The sequence below is a fragment of the Plecotus auritus genome (genome assembly GCF_963455305.1).
Source record: "Plecotus auritus genome assembly, chromosome: 7".
In the NCBI taxonomy this organism is placed as follows: domain Eukaryota; kingdom Metazoa; phylum Chordata; class Mammalia; order Chiroptera; family Vespertilionidae; genus Plecotus; species Plecotus auritus.
In genome coordinates, this window is record NC_137774.1 from 138,906,717 (window position 1) to 138,926,955 (window position 20,239).

Sequence of the window (20,239 nt, forward strand, 5' to 3'; positions counted from 1 at the left end):
ACTATCACAAAGAGTAATATGCACTCCCATGTTCATTGCAGCATTATTCACAATAGCCAAAACATGGAAACAGCCTAAGTGTCTATTGACAAATGAATGGATAAAAAAAGTATGGTCTGGCCCTAGCTGGTTTGGCTCAGTGGACAGAGCGTTTACCTGGGACCAAAGGATCCCTGGTTCGATTCCAGGCAAGGGCACATGCTCGGGTTGTGGGTTCGGTCCCCGGTGGGGGGTGTGCAGGAGGCAGCCAATCAATGATTCTCATCATTGATGTTTCTGACTCTCCCTCTCCTTCCCTCTCCACCGAGTCTCCTATCTACCTACTCCAGGACTTCTGTGAGGATCAGTAAAATATTTTTTTTTTAAAGTATGGTCTGTATATACAATGGAATATTACTAAACTTTAAAAAAAGAGATCCTGCCATTTGTGAGAACATGGATGGAAGTTAAGGGCATAATGCTAAGTGAAATAAGTCAATCAGAGAAAGACAAATACCCTATAATGTCACTTATATGTGGAATCTAAAAAAAACAAACTCATAGAAAAGGAGTGTAGAATGGTGGATGCCAGGGGCTAGGGATTGTGGGAAATGGGGAGATACTGGTCAAAGGGTACACATTTCCAGTTATAAGATGGATAACTTCTGAGGATCTGATGTACAACATGGTAACTATGGTTAACAATACCATATTGTATAATGTGTGGTGAAAGATGTGTTAACTAATCTTATTGTGGTAATCATTTCTCAGTATCATGTGTATTAAATCATATTGTATACCTTAAACTTAAACAATGTTATATGCCAATTATATTTCAATAAAGGTCGGGGGGAAACAGTCTAAGGGCCCGAAAATGTTGCATAAGGTGATAATGTGTGCTTTCTTATGGGAGTCTCTTTTTGCATGATATTCATACCTTATAAAAATAATCTCTGAATCAGTGGAGTATGTGGGGGTGGGGGAAGTTTATTTAAGGTTTACTTGTTTTTGTGGGGTTTTTTTTTTTTTTCAGTTTGTTTGTTTGCTTGTTTACCTATGATGAGGTATTAGAACTGAGTTTTACTTTTCACATGTCAATTGTCTTACATCAAACTCCCCGCACAACTTTCTCACCCCGAGCAGCAGTCCCAGTTACCAAAGCTCATGAGTCACAGCTTCTCTTTCCCTGTCATAGATGCTGTAAAATGATAGTCAAATATTTTAAAGCTGATGTTGGCAAGTTTCATCCTGAATAATAATAGGCATATATTATAAATCCAATTAAACTGGATGTTTTTCTCTTACTTTTATTTTCATTTTCATTACAGGTTCAATATGGAATTTTCCCAGATAACTTTACATTCAATTTACTGATAGATTATTTCATGAAGAAAGAAAATTACCAAGGTAAGAAAATTACCAGGTCCATTTATAATGGGGCTTCAGCTCCCAAAAAGAAGTAGATATAGTCACTTTTCCTTTTTTTTCTTAATGATATCTCTTTACATCACTCTTTTAGTCAGAGATAGATTTATAGTTAATTTGAAATACCACTTGGGCCGAAACCGGTTTGGCTCAGTGGATAGAGCGTCGGCCTGCGGACTGAAAGGTCCCGGGTTTGATTCCGGTCAAGGGCATGTACCTTGGTTGCGGGCACATCCTCAGTGGGAGGTGTGCAGGAGGCAGCTGATCGATGTTTCTCTCTTGATGTTTGTAGCTCTCTATCCCTCTCCCTTCCTCTCTGTGAAATACCAATAAAATATATTAAAAAAGAAATACCACTTGGCCAGAGAGGAAATCATGTCCAGGTTTTTTTCCCTCTGAGTTTCTCACGTTTTTCTTGTTCATGTCGCTTTAAGCAAAGGACAGTGAGTTTAATTAAGAAAAAAAAACCTGCCTGAGCTTCCATGGCTAGTCAAGGTTATAGTGATGCTGTTATTAGGTTGCCCCTTTTTTGGGGCACCATTTGCTAACTTTGTTTTATTTAAAGTACAGTTGTATTATCTTACCTAATAAAAGAGAAACATGCAAATTAACCATCACTCTGCTATGTCCACAGCCAATCAGAGTGAGTATGCAAATTAACCAAACAAAGATGGAGGTTGATTTGCATATGTAGGTGGGACCGGCCGGGAGGGGTGTGAAGCCTGCTGTGAGGGAAAGGGGGGCGGTGGAGGGAGCTACTGGAGCTTTGCTCCAGACAGAAGCGAGGACTTTCTGGCTCCCGGGCGGCCAGGGAGCAGGGACTTACTGGATCCCGTGGACCTCCTGGTTCCAGGAGGCCTGGGAGCAGGGATGTGCTCACTCCCGGGTGGCTGGGAGTGAACCAGGGGAAGGAAGGCCTATTCTTGCATGAATATCATGCAACGGGCCTCTAGTGTAAAATATAAAACTAGTTGACTCATCCTAGAAAGAGCAGAACAGTCACTATGAAGGAAAGCCATTTCCCCTCCCTGGGACTTTTATTATTGCACTAGTGGCCTGGTGCATGAATTCATACACATTGAAAGGAAATAAATTAGAAGAAATATTTTAATATCACTCTTTGCCCTTTCTCTATAATAGAAGTGTCAACCAAATTCACGATCAACAATGACATATCGAAACGCATGCATGCATTTGGCACCAGCAAGAGCTTTATATGTATTGCGCATGCTTGAGTCAACTTAGCCTTTTATAGATATAGAATAAGCTTGCTTAATTAGACCTGCTTTCTGATTTAGCTAAACTTTTCCCAGGCCAGTGAAGCACCCCAACTTCTCTTTCAGGTAATGGTCAGCAACACAGCAGTAAAATCAACACAAAGCAGATTATTATTGTAGATAATTCAGGGAAAACAAAGGGTAAAATATGTAACTGCAGCAGTGTTTGACTGTATTCTGCACAGTGAGAAAACCTGAAGTCATTTTCAAGGTCCACCATTTCTTACTTCTTTTCAGTCAGGTCAAGCTTCTAAGCTTTCTAAATCTTCATTTTCTGGCTAATGAAAAGAAAATAGGATTCCACCGAGTCTCCTATCTACCTACTCCAGGACTTCTATGAGGATCAAACGAGATAGGGCATGGGAAAATGCTTCACAGACATTTGGTTAACATGTAAAATGTTTCCACCTGGCTATAAAGCAAGTTGTGTTCCTGGGCTAAAGAAACTCTAAGGATGCTAGTCGCTAGGGAGAGGAAGCTGGGCATTGCTACATGACATCATTACCCAGCGCCCACAGCCACCGTTTCCAGGCTGGGCTGTGGGCCACATTTTGCACCATGGGATCTCAGCAGCGTCGGCTGTGATTTGGTGAGGTGTTGTTCCAGGGTGGTGGTGAGGCCTGTGTCCCACTTGGAGGAAGCCGAGTGTTGCTTTGTGGGGCCAGGTCCGCGGTGCCATTTCTCTGTAAATGGCCAGTGCACATCACAGCAGCTCCTGCATTTTGCGTCTGCTCCCTGGTGGTCAGCACATGTCATAGCGACTGGTCAGATGGTCATACACTTAGCATATTAGCCTTTTATATATATATATAGATCTGTAAATAAGTGGAACAGTGATCTCTGAGATCTCTTTACCCCAAATTCTCTGATCCTGTGAAATTAATTTAAAGTGGCTCTTTCACCTCAGCCGCAATAGGGGAACCAAGGAAAGATGGTGATTGCAGCAGACTCTGCAGAGGGTCAGGTGGGACCCTGACAGTCTTCAGTGGAGTTCTTTTTCTAAATTCAGAGTAAATAATACTGAAAATGTTTAAAGTAAATTTTTGATTAAGATTATTATCATTTATGCCAAAACTTAGAAAAATATATATATATTTGTTGTTAGGATAAGAAATATCAACATAAGTGATTATGGAGGAAAATTAAAATTAATTATACAGCCAATATAATTTTACTTCTCAAGTTGACGGAAATATAGAATATAAATAATGAAAGATAAAGTAAATTTGATTTCTTTTTCATGTATAATTTTATTTTATTTTTATATATTTTATTGATTTTTTTTTTTTACAGAGAGGAAGGGAGAAGGACAGAGAGCTAGAAACATTGATGAGAGAGAAACACCAATCAGCTGCCTCCTGCACACCTCCTACTGGGCATGTGCCTGCAACCAAGGCACATGCCCTTGACTGGAATCGAACCCGGGACCTTTCAGTCCACAGGCTGACGCTCTATCCACTGAGCCAAACCAGTTAGGGCCATGTGTAATTTTAGATTCAGTGACCAGATACTGGCAAAACTACATTGTTTTAAAAACTGGACTTTTAGCTTTAATTTTGCTTTTAAAATATTGTTTTATTTCCAGTTTTTGTGTGTGATGTTTTTTTTTTTCCTTTTTTCTTTTCTGTTTTTTTTAAAAGTCTCTTCCAGGTCATTACTTTGCTACTGACTAGATGACTTCCTGGTCTGCTTGTCTATCTCAGTATCCCCATTTGTAAAAAGAATATAGAAATTCTTGCCTGTTGCCTCATTCCAAACCATGACAACATGGGCAAAACCAGCTGGCTAGAAACAGCTGCAAATCGGTGCTGACTCCTGTAATTATGAGTGTATGCAAAAATTGGTTAACATAACAACTCAGTCAGAAATATTTGTGTCTGTTAAATGCAGGTTCCACATTTAAAATCAGTATTAACATTCTCTAATTTAACAACAAATATTAAGAAGAGGAAATTGTTTGAGCTTGATTTTCTTGGTTTCTGTCTATGTTGTGGAATACTGAGGGAAAATAAATATTGCTCAATGTCCAATCTCCTATGACCAGTGTTCATGTGGAAACAAAAATGTTGTATATAACATTCAGATGCTTATAATTTATGAATGAGCATTTTCCTTTCCCTTGTTCAAGTCTTTTAAACTGAGTTTGATAGTCCTCTTTATATTAATCAGTTTTTTGTCTTTGAAATAATACCTGGGATTGAGGATTGCCTCTAGCATTTGTCTTCTTTTGCCCTAACAAGGAGAAGGTGCCAGAACACAGAACGGAGCAGTCAGCCCTGCCCCACTCTGCTTGTCAGGGTGAACTGGAAAATATATTTGCCTCCTTTCTGTATGCCTGAGCTCTTCCACCTGATAGACATGCTGCCCTAAATTTGCTTCTCAGTTTATGAGGCATTTTCATATATATTATTTTGTTGGAATGCCCAACAATCTTTTGAAGTAGATGGGACAAATGACATTTTATCATTAGGATGTTGATGCTGGGAGAAATTTAATGGTTTATTCAATGTCCTTGAGGAGAGTGGTACAGTAGCACCTGGTTTAGTGCATATACAATAGAAGCTAAAGGTTTGGGAAGAACTAGGAACAGAGCCCACATTTTTTACTTCTTAATTCTGTTTATTTTTCTTTTGTGCCCCACTTTTTATAAGAGTATTTATAGTTAAATACAGATTTGGTGATGTTACCCGCAGCTAATTTGCTCTCGTTTTCCCTTTGATCTTCTTGCCAGATGCTTTATCCGTGGTTTTTGAGGTCATGATGCAAGAAGCCTTTGAAGTACCTTCCACCCAGCTTCTCTCCCTCTATGTTTTATACCACTGCCTGGCAAAGAAGACAGACTTCACTGTAAGTGATCTACCTTCAAGCAGTCCCCAGAACCTTAGAAAAAGCAGGTAGTGGCCGAAACCGGTTTGGCTCAGTGGATAGAGCGTCGGCCTGCGGACTGAAGGGTCCCGGGTTCGATTCCGGTCAAGGGCATGTACCTTGGTTGCGGGCACATCCCCAGTGGGAGGTGTGCAGGAGGCAGCTGATCGATGTTTCTCTCTCATCGATGTTTCTAGCTCTCTATCCCTCTCCCTTCCTCTCTGTAAAATATATTAAAAAAAAAAAAAAGAAAAGAAAAAGCAGGTAGTGGCTACTGGGCAGGGCTGAGGTGGTCAGAGGAAACCACAGCTCTCTCGGATCTGAAAAGAGCTGTCTGCTGGGGAATGAGTGTTCGCCCACCATTGTAGTTACTGCTTTCTAACAAAGTGGAACTGGATGTGCTCCACTCACGAGAATCGCAAGTGAAAGTGGTTAGGCACGTTTTGAAACTTGATCTAGTTCCAGTGCTCCTCAGAAATGGGTAACAGATAGTCAGTTGAGAGCTGGACCTGGCATATCAAAGAAGAAATGAGGCTGCTGACTTTGACCACAATCTTGGGTATTAAATACCAATTATTTAATTTCTATCCATACTTAAGAAAGTACGGATACAGTGTTTCAATCAGAATGTCAGGTTTTGGTTTTATCCATTAGGTTAGGTATTTAGTCATTATTTATTGCTGTCCTAAGAATAACAACAGTGATAACACAATAACTAATATTTAAATAGCACTTTATGCCAGGAAATTTATTGATGCAGTCAGTCCTCACAACTTCGTACAGATGAGAAGGCTGGGGCACAGGGATATCAATTAATAGCATGAAGCTGCCTTATGAAGCCAGGAAGTCTGATCCTATTATCTGCCCTTAACCTCAAATGTAACTTTAAAAAATTCTGATTTGGGCCCTAGCCAGTTCGGCTCAGTGAATAGAGCGTCGACCTGCGGACTGAAGGGTCCCAGATTTGATTCCGGTCAAGGGCACATGTCCAGGTTGTAGGCTCGATCCCCAGTAGGGGGCGTGCAGGAGGCAGCCAATCAATGATTTTCTCTAATCATTGATGTTTCTCTCTCTCCCTCTCCCTTCCTCTCTGAAATCAATAAAAAAAATTTTTTTTAATTCTTATTTGGGTAAGAACTGAAAATGTCATCTAGTCCAGCCCACATTCTAAAGAATTTACGGTGTGTTTGTTTTTCTAAGATGAGTGTTAATAGCCTATGGCAAACAACACATTCATTATCTCATTAAATATGTATTAAGCAGCTATGACATTTCATACCTGTGCACAGAGGTAAGCAAACATTTCCTGCCTACAATCTAAGAAGATTACAGGCATTTAAAAATGAAACAAACACACAAATATAAAACTGTGACTATAATGAGTACTACAAAGATGTGGTCTATGAAAAGGCTATAGGAATTTTTGTATTTTAAACTTAGGTTAGGAAAGGCTTTCTTATGGAAATAGTTCTCGGGTTAATATTTGAAGGATAACTAGGAATTAACTGACTGAAAAGGGGAAGAAAATCCAAAACATGTTCAGGAGCAAAAAGAATATGGTGAGCAGAAAGGGGCTGGAGGAAAATAGGAAGATAATCAGTGTAGCTGCAACAGAGAAAATGGAAGGAAGCTGTAGGATGAGACAAGGTAGGAAAATGTAGATCATGCTAAGCTATTTGTCTTCATCCTAAAATAGTGAGAAATCATTGAAAAGTTTTTAGCAGAGGTGTAACATGATCAGATTTGTATTGAAAAGATGCCTCTGGCTGTAATGTGCATAAAAGATCAGAGTGGGACCGGGATGGCTGTAGTCAGAGCACTTAGGAGATGATTATGGTTGTCTGAGCAAGAGATAATGGTAGTTTGGGGACTAGGATGTGGTGGAGTTAGAGCATAGCCAATGGACATATTTGGGAGACAGATAACATGATGATGAACTAGATGTGGAGGCAGGAAAATGGGGGTCAAATCTTATCTCCTCAGTTTCTGGCTTGTGTATCTGGACAGAGGGGTTGCCATGTGTTTGCAAAGGGAACTCTGGAAAAAGACTGGGTTTTATGAGGAAAATCATTAATTTAGCTCTGAAGTATGGCTCTGAAGATTTTGCATTTTGAGACAGTCAAGATTGCACAAGGGAAATTAGGAGCTTAATGGAAAAATATGGATATAAAATTTATACATCCATGTGTAAATGTCTGAAAATGAGCCACAGAGCAAAAAGGAAATAGAAATGTGCAGACCACAAAGCCCACAGGAAGAGTGGTCTGCAGTATAGCATGTTTCTGAGTAAGATGAGGACCTTTGTAAAGTTCATTAAATGTAGTGGCATGAAGGCACAAAATAGTAACCTTTGTTTTCATAGAATAATGGAGCAGGAAACCAAATTGGAGTGGATTGTGGAGTGAGTTAGATGCGCAGAAGGGAGACAGCAAGTGTAGGCAGGTGTTCTGAGATGTCTAACTGAAGTGGAGTGGAGCAGGGGGAAGAGGGAGAATGAGGGTTTGCTTTGTATTAATGGGAGAGGCAGAAGCATAAAATGGAAAAACCTAGAGGACATTGGTGAAATAGCACCTGACTTAGTCCGTAACAGTACGTACCCCAGAAGCTAACGGATTGGAAGAGACCTAATATTTCAGCCGTGGTTGCATTATTCCCAGACCATTTTTTAAAAACACCTCTAAGACACTCATTTTGTTTTTGTTTGTTTTCACCTTTTAAAAGTCCTTCGAGAGTATGGCCATTCCTGTCGCTATCACCACATTGCTTGGCTCCCAGCACAGCAAGGATACCTCTCACCTGGCTTTTCGCCCTATTGCATTCTGATACTTAGACCATAGTTTCCTTAAAGAAAAAAAAAAATGTTTTTAAGGCTCCTTATTTATTATTCACTGGCCCCTTTTCTTGCAGTTTATGTGGGAAAAATCAAACCTATAGTGAGTGATTTGCTTTTGAAAGTGAAAGGACCTGGTCCTTAATCACCAGCAATTTCACTTCTCTGTGCTCAGAAGTGCCTGGGGAGGCTTTGTTTCTCTCCCAAGGCCTTTGCTTTTTTCAGACCTGAAGAAATTGTACTTTTGTCGCACAAAGCCCATCCCCAGGAAAAAGCTTAGGGGGCCCATTAACACCTGGGGTGCCTCCCTCACACCACGTTGCAGTTGCAAGGCAGACCGCATTCACTCTCTGCTTCCTCCCTGACCTCTGTGTGCACACACCAGTGCCGGCAGCCTGAGCTTTGTGTTCTGTATTTCCAAGCGAGAGCCGGGCTCAGGCCAGTGTGTACTCGTGTGGCACTGAATGACCCCAGCTCTCGTGTCTGGGGCATTGCCAAGGCTCTCCTCCGGGCCCGCTTCTCCAGGGAATCCCTGTCACTGCTGTTGCTGTTCTGCAGCAAGCTTAGCAACGCTGTGGTTTTGCCCCATTTTCTCATGTCTCAAAAGGCTCCAATTTTACTGAAGTGTGATTTTGCACCCTGGGCTGAAAGAAATGATCACTAAGTGTTTCTGATTGCCTAATTTATTTTTTATAGGCACAGATCTACCTAAAAGCAGCCTAATAGTTGTATTTAGTTTAACACTGTCAAGTGGGAGTCCTGTCATTGCTGAATTGTTTAAAATTCAAAAGCTTGCTCCATCATGTCATAGCCATGGGAGTGAACATGGGGCTGGCAGCATGTAAGTTTTTATTGATTGCCCCAGGCAATGTTGATCCAGAGTATACTCTTTACTTTCATTTTGTTTTGCATTTCTGATTGTAAAAGGAGCTCTTATTCATTGCCAACATTTTAGAAAATAAAGAAAAGTACAAAGAAGAAAACCAACATTACTCATAATTTCACTACCCAGAAATCTGTTAACATTCTGTGTTTTTCATTAAACATAAATACCTTTTATTTACAAAATTGTGATTATAGTGTATCTATAGCTTTATTATTTTGCTTTTTTAACTTAATGCTGTGACATGTTCTTTTTCCTCCATGTTATTAAAAATCACATTTTTGCATAAAGTATTCATTGCTTGACTGGACAGTGACCTGGTATATTCTGTTGCAGTGGGAAGAGGAGAGGAACTTCGGTGCATCCCTGTTACTCCCAGGCCTAAAGCAGAAGAACTCAGTGGGTTTGAGTTCCCAGCTGTATGGCTATGCACTTCTGGGTAAGCTAAGTGATCCTTACAGATATTGTGTTTTATCGGGATAACTACTGAACTCTTCTCCTTCGCAATAAAATTATAGTTTGATTTAGATTTGCTAGTGAAATTCCTATACAACTTTCACTTTTAGGCACAAAGAAATAACCTTTGATGGCCTTACTGTCACCAACTTGCAAGCTGAGAACTAGTGCTAGTGGCCACAGATTATGTTTAGTGGTAATCAGTGTGAGGAAGGGCTAGAGAGCGAAAGGAAAGGTCTGGCCCTCTTTTGGGAGAACCAGCCAGTAGAATCTTCCCCAGTATTAAAAGCATCTTTCTCTCTCTTTAGATCTGAAGTCCAGGGAGTAAGAAATTGAGAGTTAGGGTTGAAGTCCTCTCCTTGGTATTGTTTTCAGGTGAGGGAAGAGAAACTCGGGGCAACTGGTACTAGTAGCACTTCAGGAAAGCAGTGAGTGACTCGTTGGCTCAGTGTGGCTGTGCCATGCAGGGGAGGCCCTGACTGCCCTGGAATCAGCCAGGTCAGGAGGCGAAGCCTGTGTGGTGTGGCCTCAGAACCTGGGCTCTGTGCAATCTGGGCGAGTAACATTCAGCCTTAAATGTGCCCTGTTTGCAGAGGTTTACTACGTGCATATTATGTCATTATTCTTCCAGTCTTTGTCTTACTTGATAGGCATTTGAGGAAGCACCTTCTCTTGATTATGCATTGCTTCTGCTGACCTTTGTTTTTTGAAAGTCATCACATTGGCTATTTCATTACTAGGGTGTAAAAGTTAACTTTGAGCTGCTTATTTTGTTATAGCAGTTTGGCTGTCTTTGAAGTTTATCTTCAATAGAATGTAATGTGGCATCCTTGGAGGTTGATCCTGATATAAAGTGACTCGGGGAGGAATTTCAGAGTTTACCAGACGGGCTGTCAGACTCGCAGAAGAGTTGAACACTTTTAAAAAATCATATTCTCCTTATTTGCCATCTCTTTTCAATACTGATTTACATGTTTTTGCCTTCAGATTTGCATTCAAGTCTGTTGTACTGTAGGAGTTATTCAGGAAGTTGTCAGGGCTAAGAAAATGTACTTCGTTGTTTCTGAGCAGAGGTCCTGGGCATTGGGACTGGCAGCATCCCATTAGAAGCTGTTTGCTCTTGTGAGTCCTGTGCTGGGCAGCCCCACTCACCTCGGTGGCAGCAGCTTCCCAGAATGTGGCCACACTCTGGCCCCAAGCATCTTAAAACTCTAAAATTAGCTGTCACCTGATAAGCTTTGTCTATTTACATCCTGCTAGAGCTTTTCCAAATCCTCCTTCCCAGGAAAGATAAGTGAAGGTGGATTTGAGACCTGACAGCTCAAGGTGACTTTGGTCATTAGTGCAGAGAGGGCTCTGGGTCCCAGGAGTACAGACAGTCCCCCCGACCTGAGGACCCTGCCGTCTGGCATCCTGAGTTCCAGGGGTGATGATGGTTTGAGGTACCAAGAGAAACACTCATGTCCTGAGAGCCAAAGGATGATGAGGACTTTATGCTTTAAGCATTGACAAAGCTCAAATAAAGGGAAAAAGAGCAAAATGGGATTTTTTTTTTTTTTTTTTTTTTCATGAGGACAGTCAATGGGACGTTTGGGAGCATTTCAAAAATTGTCCCACATTTCCTGGTGGGGCAAGTTGTCCAATGATGACAAGATTTTCAGTGTAGGGAAGCTGTAGAATTTTTTTCCGAGGAAGATTTTGTTCTTAAAACAAAAGTAGTGTTTCAGTTGTTTGACTCATTTTGTAAGGACAGCTCCCCTTAAAGGGAGATACATTAGTCTCTCTAAATTGCCCTCAGCCTATGCTGCAAACGTCCTCATGATAATTCCCTCCAGTCTAGATGAAAAAGAGGAGAAACAAGTTCATAAAATTGTGTATTAAAAAACATATACAGTGAATCTTACCACGTTCTACACCATCCATTTGAAATGTCACCAGGTTGCTGGGTGCGGTGGGGCCCTTGGCACAGATATGAAATGATCATTCTCTGTTTCTAGAGCTGCCAGGTGGGTGTGCGTGGGTGCCTCTGTCTCAGGCCTAGTGGGAAGGCATGGCTGAGCTTTCTCCTTGTTCCTTTGGCCACAGGGAAGGTGGAATTGCAGCGAGGGCTGCGGGCTGTGTACCACGACATGCCTCTGCTGTGGCGACCAGGCTACCTTGACAGAGCCCTTCAGGTGATGGAGAAGGTGGCCTCCTCCCCAGAAGATGGAAAGCTATGTAGAGAAGCGGTATGTTTCTCGGTCCAAATTCAATGGGAGTTAGCCATCTCATAAGTTGTGTTTTGTATTTGTTTTTATTGTCTCCCCTGCCCCCTACTTCTTTTTTATTTCTGTAGAATCATATACTTATTCAGTTGAAAAGGAATGAAAAACCACAAACATTCTCAATGTTACTGACAAAATGTACTAGAAAATAAGTTATTGTTGACTTTATAGCCCACTGTCTAGGAGGGAAACTCTTCCTCTCTCCTGAGTTCAATAAAATACTGCCCATTCCCCAATAAAATCTCTGTGGCAGCTCAGGAGAGGTTAAGATTTCACTTAAAAATGTTGGCCTTTCTGTACCCTAGAGCCCTGGGAGACTAAATGGCAACTTTTCCTGAGCCCACAGAAATGAAGCTGAGGACTAGTGATGGCACAGCCTTCTTCCCCTTCCATTTATGAGTTCCATGGTGAATGCACAGTGCTGAGACCTGGATCAGATGTCCCTTCAGAGGTCTAAGGAGTTCATGCTGCCTGGACTAGGAGGCTGTCCTTCAGTCCCAAGCTCATCTCTCTTAGTCACCTAGGACTCTTGATACCAGTTACTAGACTTAGCTCAGGCTACAGGAGAGCATCTTAGGGCCACATGACACTATATCCCACAGTGGAAGCCACAATGTTCACTCCTATCCACGCAGCCTTTGTGTCAGAGTGAGGCCTAGAAGCACATTGCTCATTTCATTGCTGTGGTTAAAAGGTAACTTTGAGCTGCTTATTTGTTTTACCTTGACCCTGATCACTAGGACTCACCTCTTGGCTTTCATTTCAGTCGGGAGATGTGCAAGTCTGGTTCCTGTAGTGGCTCTGCATGCTAATGTCTAGTGAACCATTATGTTCTTTGCCAGGTTTATAATAGCATACACACTTCTAAATATATATTCCTACTTAGCCCTGCTATAGTCAGTGCTAGTGATTGAAAACAAAATTGTACATCAGTTCTTTGCCAGGGAAATAGTCCTTACACTCTGAGCCAGATTTGCATCTTTGTGTTCTGACTTAATAAGAATGTGATTCAGATGTCAGCAAGAATGGGGCATGTGTCAGGTTTGAGTGCAATGTATTAGTGCCATTAAAAGGCCTTGGAGTATTTCTGGATTTTTATTCTAACATGGCATGGACAGAATTAATCTGTGTTGAAACAGGTGCTAATGCTGGCTCTGAGGTTGTCTCTGTGCCATCTCTGATGATTAGTCCCTCTGGGTCGAGGAGGTGTGCCCCAGGGTGAAAGTGGTGAGGGACAGGGGCCAAAACAAACCCTCTGTTGTATAATTTACTTCCTTTCTAAGTCACAGAAGTCACCTCGTGAAAGTGAATTTCATGTGTGCCTCTGGTCTTTGCCAGCAGCAATGTGGGTTGCGCTGATCCCTAACTTACAGATACTCTGAGAGCTAACCTCTGAAGGAGGCCCTCGCCTAGGCTCAGAAGCTTCACCGTGCATTCACTGTGGCCTTCGTTGGTGGTGGTCTGTGCTGGTGTTTCTTTGCCTTTCTCCCAATTCCAAACTGACTAAGGAAGAAAGACCTGGAGGTGGGGAGGGGCATTCTTTTATGCCCATTGAGCATAATTTTTGGATTCCTACCTGGTGGATTCAACGTAAAATCAAATGCCGTTGTGCTAATTCATATACAAATAATTCTGAGCTTGCTTATTTGTACCATTTGTTTTGTATGAAGTTTTCCATGCCGTCCGACAGGATGTTTCTAATGGAAATCATATAACCATTTCTGTTTCCTATAATTTGTAAGAGAACTCTTCTCACGACTTTTTAGATCCCGATTTCCTTCTTTTCCCTTCTCCAGCCTCTCTTCTCAGTGTGCTCTCAGGGCCATGGGCTGATGAGTCCCTGCCCCTTTTTGCCCCACAGCTCGACGTGCTGGACAGAGCGCTGCAGGCTCTGACGGCTCCAGCCCAGGAGTCCTCAGAGGAACAGCCCCAAGGAGGGGAAGACAGCCAGGGCCCAGAAGAGCTGGTGGAGCAGTTGGACGTGGAGGAACCCGAACAGTCCAAGCTTCCCCGCTACCTGGAGCGATTTCAGGTTAGTCACAGCACTCAGCTGTGCATTAAGCATGTTCTCCGCCTTAGTGACAGACAGGCAGTCCTTTCATGCATTAATGTCACACACAAAGGCATTAAAAGCTGACATCAAAAATTGCATTTTTATCGCTTCACACAGGAAGTGGTCTTAAAAGGAACAAATGTAAATTTCTAGGCTCCTTTTTGTACTTGAGCTAATGGGTCACCATTTTGTTCGCTAAGGCAGCATGTCATTATCCCTCATCCCTGACATGTGCCTGGTGGGTCGGTAATAGCTTGCCTCCTCCTAGCCATCACCTGACTCCAACCCCGAGAGGAAAGGATCTGGTCCTTTCTCCATGTTGTGCTAAGCGTGCTTGATAACCAGAAATGCAGGTAGGAATTACCAAGCCACATTTGAGCAGGATGAAGGTTAGATGCAGGTATCTTCCTTTGCTCCTCTTGGCAGCTTTGTGTTGTGTATGAGGGCCATTGGAAATGCTCTCTTTTGCCACGTGGAAGATGGAAACAAGGCCACTCTTTCTTTCAGCAGCCCTGAGCACTGAAGCTGCCTTTGGTAGCTCTCAGCTAACATCCCCAAAGCCTCTGTGGCCGTCAGGAAAGAAGAGCCATGTTCAAAGTTTAAACCCTTGGCCGCTTCTTTGCTTTTTCTCATCGGTTTTGTGCAAAGAGAAAAAAAGTGCTGCTCGAAGGAGAATTCTCTGTATGAAGCAGAAACCATTCCCATCCATGCCGGCTGACCCATTATATCACTTTTGGGATGAGAGCTATACATTTTGCCAGATTATTACCTTTACATCTTTTTGTAATTATAGTGAACCAGCTGTGAGACACCTATTTCCCCGTGTTGTAAGGGGGATTCTATTGTACTTTCAGCAACTGTTTCTACCAATATTCTGTAAGGTCATTGCTCAACTTCCCCTTTTATAATTTGAAAACTGAGAAAGAAAAGTTAATCAACGTTCACAGAGAATTAACAGTAGAGCTGGCTTAATTCTTTCCCAATTAACTTTGCCTAATTTTGCAGATTTAGAAAGGCTAAAAAACAAAGTAAAATCTTCTGAGCCCCATAGATTATTATTTGCCATATTCATATTGACCAAGGCTGTCACACCATTCCTGAAAATTACCACCTCTTTCTATTATTTCTTATATATTTAACCTCAAAGAATAGAAATCAGTGCCTAAATTAAATTCTTAGTCCTCACACTTCCAAATATATATATATATATTTTAAAAATCAGAAAAAGACAAGAGACAAATACTAGGTGTACTGGTTAATAATGTGGATTTTGTAATCAAAGAAAACACGATAATTTCAAGAAAAACATCAAAAGTGCTTTATTCAAAGTAATGTCCATCGCTAGCTACACATTTCCCCCATCTTTAGGGTAATTTATGAATATCGTCCCAATAGAACTTTTCTTGTTTTGAGGCAAACCATTCAGAGACCCAATTTTCCACTTCTTAGTTCATTTTGAACTGCTGCTCAGAAAGTGCGTGTGCCATCGATCGGAACAAGTGGTAATCTGAAGGAGCAAGGTCTGGTGAATACGGCGGGTGGGTTAATGTTTCCCAGGCAAGATCTTTTAATGTGTCTTTAACTGGCTTTGAAGTGTGTGATGGTACAGTATCATGAAGCAAAATTACTTTGCCGTGTCTTCTGGCACATTCTGGTCATTTCACGATCAAAGCGTGGTTCAAATTAATTATCTGTTGTCGGTGGCGATCAGAATTAACAGTTTCACCTGGTTTTAGAAGCTCATAACACACCATACCTTCCTGATCCCACCAAACTCAGAGCATTGTCTTCTTTCCGAATCGATTTGGCTTTGCAGTCAATGTTGATGGTTGACCTGGATCAACCCATGATTTTGTGCATTTGGGATTCTCAAAATAAATCCACTTTTCATGGCCAGTCACAATTCGACGCAAAAACGACTTTCTTTCATTCTGTTGAAGCAACATTTTACTGATGACTTTTCGGTTTTCCATTTGTCTTTCATTCAGTTGATGTGGCACCCATTTTCCTTCCTTTAAAATCTCTCCCATTGCTTGTAAACGATTGGAAATAGTTTGCTGAGCAACGTTTAATCTTTCTGCAAGTTGTTTTTGAGTTTGACACGCATCTTCATCCAATAATGCTTATAATTGTTGTAATGCTTGTAATGCTTCAAACTTTTTCAGTTGACCTGGCTGTTCTTTGTCTTTCACATCGAAATCATCACTTTTAAAGCGTTTAAACCAGCGTTCCCAAGTATCTTGAGATGGAGCATGTTCACCATAAGCTTCCCGAAGTATACGATAACTTTTTCTTCAAAGTAAAGTAATGAATTAAAACTTCCCGCAAATGTTTTTTGGCACAAAATTCAACATTTTTAAGCATAAAATCTATGATGTTAACACCTTCAGCAAATTTGGCATATGAAGTTTTGAAGCTTGCTGTCAATACAACAAAATAGCATACATATCAGATTGCATATATATCATGTGTAACTCCATCTATTGAAAAAAATCCGCATTAGCAACTGGTACACCTAGTACTTATTGGTTACTAGCTGTGCATCAGACACCACTGCATTTTGTCTGTCCTCACCGTGGCCCTGGGTGGCAGATGCGGCTCGTCCATGTTACAGGACACCACGGCTGAGAGAAACCAGCCCATAGACTTTGGACTTGAACAAAAGTTTTCTGACTCAGAGTTGGGCCCTTATTCTGATGTCCCAAGCTGTCTCCTTGGCCTCAGACCCCATGAATAATGATTTTCATTTTATATTTCCTTGTCTTTCTGTTGCCTCATGTTTATTAGTCTCAGGTAATTTGTTTGGGGCCAAATTTTATATGACAGACCCATCATATGGCGCCTCTGGCCACTACCTGAAGCCTGTAGACCTGCTCCCCTTCCACTCGCCCTTGGAGCAGACCTCCTCGCCTGTGCCCGTGAACTGCAATTGTTTGGAACATGAAGATGTGTGCTATAAGCTATAGTTGGGCCATAAGTGGCTCTCTCCAGTGATCTACATCTTGAAGCACTTAAGTAGATTAGTGTTTTCGTACTTTTCTTCTCCGGGAATACAATGCGAACAAACCCAGCTGCCATTTCCGATGGAGTGGAGCAGTCAGTACTGCAGGCTGACCTGTGAGCATGGCAGGTGGAGCCTGTGGAGCGCAGCACCCACGGGAGCTGTTAGCGTGCCATTAGCAAGAAGTCCTTGAATGGCTTCCATCTGTTAAAAGGAACGCGCATCAGGCAAACATTTATCTCGGTGACTCTGAAGGAAAAGATGTGGAGAGGCTTCCTGCAGTTTATCAGCTGCTTCTGCCATTTTGTTTGCATCTTAGAGTTCTTTGTTCTTGGGGTTGGCTGCTTGGTTCAGTGCAGGTCGGGGTGGAAATGTTGATTTGTTATGCCTGTGCTGTCATTGTGGTTTAAAACAAGAAACTAGAGGGAATCACAGCATATGGAGTTTCATTTACTGTTTGGAAGTGAAGGGGAAGACATGACCTGTAGTACATCTTAGCCAAATGGCTGGGCTGGGGGAAACAAAGAGCAAACGCTATCATTGCCTGGATGGAAGGCCTCTGACAGGTTCCCGACAGCATGCCTTTTCCTGCAAGCTGGATGTGTGGAGATTTTGCAAAGGACTTCACTCTTCTCCTTGCATCCTTCTTCCATCTGCCTCTGCCCTCCCACACGCACACCCTTCTCCTCGTTTTTCCTTTCTTTCCAACAGGCCTTACATTCCCAGCTTCAGGCTCTGGGCAAAGTTGAGTCAGAGAGCCTTTTGACGCTGACCACCCAGCTCATCAAAGACCAGCTGCCTGCCTGTGAAGCAGAGGATATCGCCACCTACGAGCAGAAGCTGCAGCAATGGCATCGGGATTTGCGGTACTTGATTCAGAGGGAAGCGGAGTTCAGGGAGAAGGCGAAGCAGGAGCACCTGGCTCGGCAAGCAGCAAAGGCGGCTGCCTAACAGGGCCCCACAGCCCAGCCCCACCACAGGGACTTCACTAGCCCCGTCATTGGATCACTGTGACCGTGATGGCAGCCTCAGCCTCCTCTATCCACCTTCTCCTTCTCTAAGCCGTCCACTTGTGCTAGGAATGCCAAGATGTTCTACAGACAGAGGCCCTGTGTCTGCCCGTCCAGGCTGCCCACTCTTAGTTCCAGGGGTTGTGGAACTAGGAAAGCGGTCAGACTGCAGCCACCAGCTACCTTAGAGTTCCTGACGGGGTGCCAAGGTTCAGGTATCAAGTCTCAAGCGCAGGCTTTCGAATGGTCTCTCTCCCCGCACCCGAGGCAAACTGCACGTCCCAGGACTTCGGTCCCTTCTCCTCTCTGGGGCCATCTCCACATTCTCCTTTCCCTGTGTCTCACCCAGACCTGAACTGGGAGAAGGTCAGTCAGTGGCTTTCAAATTTCAGGAACCTCTGTGGCATTTTAGAATGTAAGGACTCGAGAAAAAAAGCTAGTCTCATTGGCTGGGAGCTTCTCTGTCATGTTGGGGTACCTTTTTCCAATCCATTGTCTCAGCTCCTTCATAAAGTAGGTCAGATGAGCCTTTTGTGCACACACACATACACCCACACACACGCATGCACACACACAGCTTGTGAACACACATTTCAGTCAGAGAAGTTGCAGAAAATCTGGGACAGCATGGACTTCCAGTGCATGGGAGAATGGGTAATCATCAAACCCTCAGGAGGCCAAAATTCCTGAAGTTTCTCCGTGAAAGGGGTTGGGGCAGCTCTTGCTTGCTGTGTAATTTTGCCTTTAAATGCCGTGGTGTACTTCTATTCTGGATTGCGGTCTTTTATCAAGAACCTGTGGAAATAAATGTTCTTGGATTCTTTTATTGGATTCTGGGGTTTTTTTCCTCCCCCCCTCCCCTCTTTAATGTGTTCTTTATCTTTTGAGGAAGGGAAAGAGACATAGGAAATCTCATCATCATAGTTACTATGATTTTCAGCAGCATATTTTCAACACTTCTTCTCCATTAGACTGACATTTATGGAAGTCTCACTGTGTGCCAGCAACCCCAGCAACCCCATGAGGGAGGTACCAGGAACCCGTTTTAAATGAGGAACATGAAACTGCAGACCTCACTCTGCACATTCCCTCCATATACAGCTGCAGTTAGTATCCGACACAGGCCCTCTGCTAGCAAAGCTGAATCTAACTCAGGTAGAGGGCTGTAATCCAAAGTCAGTTCTGACATTTATCAAGGGCAGGGTTTTTTCTGCCATTCCCTAAAAACAAGAGAAAGGTTCAAGATAAATCAAAAGGCACCATTTTGCCCAGCTGGTGTGGCTCAGTGGTTGAATGTTGACCTATGAACCATTATGGAAAAGGGTAAATGGTGGTTTATGTGATTTTGCTGTCTGAGGATATATATATCTGGAACCAGGGGTCTTGAGCCCAAATGAAGCTGCTGTAATGTGACCTCCAACAAGGCCGCGGAATCCAACACCACTGTCCCCAATAACCTCGATGGGCCTGTGTGGGTGAGGCAGGGACGGAGTTTAAAATGGGCTCAGGGGGCTTCGGCTTTAGTGACTCATAAGAGCAAAATATGTGGTGTTACTGTATTTTCATTAAATGGTTAGAGCTGAACTTTTCAAACTCTGAAAATGATAAACGTTTTAAATCTTTTTTTTTAGAAAATGGGGAGAAAGGAATGCTTTTCAACAGTTTCATGTCAGGAAAATTGCCTTTTATTCTAAACTAGTGGCCCGGTGCACAAAATTTGTGCACATTTAAAGGGAATTAATTAGAGGAAATATTTTAATATTGCTATTTGCCCTTTCTCTATAATAGAAGTGTCAGAAATGAAAGAAAATTAGTAAAATGTATATGAAAATCTCCCTCCTGTCAGAGTCTGGGGCGAACCTTGGGATCCAGAGTCAAGTCCCCGCCCACCCACGCACCCCTCGAAATCACGCTAGACCAAGACCCTGCTGGCCCCACCCCCATTGGGCGAGATCCAGACCCGGCTAGCCCCACCCCCATCAAGCCCCACTGGGCGGGGGGTGTGGCCTCAGGTCCCCATCAAGCCCTGCCGGGTGGGGGCATGGTCTCAGGTCCCCCGCCCAGCCTAGTGCCACACAGCCTCAGGTGCCTGCTGATTGGCCGTTACAGCGTCATGGCGTGATGACCATTTGCATATTAGCCTGTTATTATTATGACTAGAGGCCCCGTGCACAAAATTCGTGCACGGGGGTGTGT

General features: G+C 42.7%; 1 protein-coding gene across 1 annotated transcript in view; it reads left to right on the forward strand.

The window, feature by feature from the left end:
- The window catches only part of MRPS27 (mitochondrial ribosomal protein S27), a 96,709-nt gene extending 77,835 nt beyond the window's left edge, over positions 1 to 18,874 (forward strand). The window contains exons 6-11 of the mRNA XM_080682036.1: positions 1,308 to 1,386; positions 5,413 to 5,528; positions 9,596 to 9,698; positions 11,801 to 11,943; positions 13,841 to 14,011; positions 17,745 to 18,874. Of these exons, the coding sequence (XP_080538162.1) occupies positions 1,308 to 1,386; positions 5,413 to 5,528; positions 9,596 to 9,698; positions 11,801 to 11,943; positions 13,841 to 14,011; positions 17,745 to 17,984 (852 nt within the window). The 3' untranslated portion in view covers positions 17,985 to 18,874. The remainder of the gene's footprint in view (positions 1 to 1,307; positions 1,387 to 5,412; positions 5,529 to 9,595; positions 9,699 to 11,800; positions 11,944 to 13,840; positions 14,012 to 17,744) is intronic.
- The last annotated feature ends 1,365 nt before the right edge of the window (positions 18,875 to 20,239 follow it).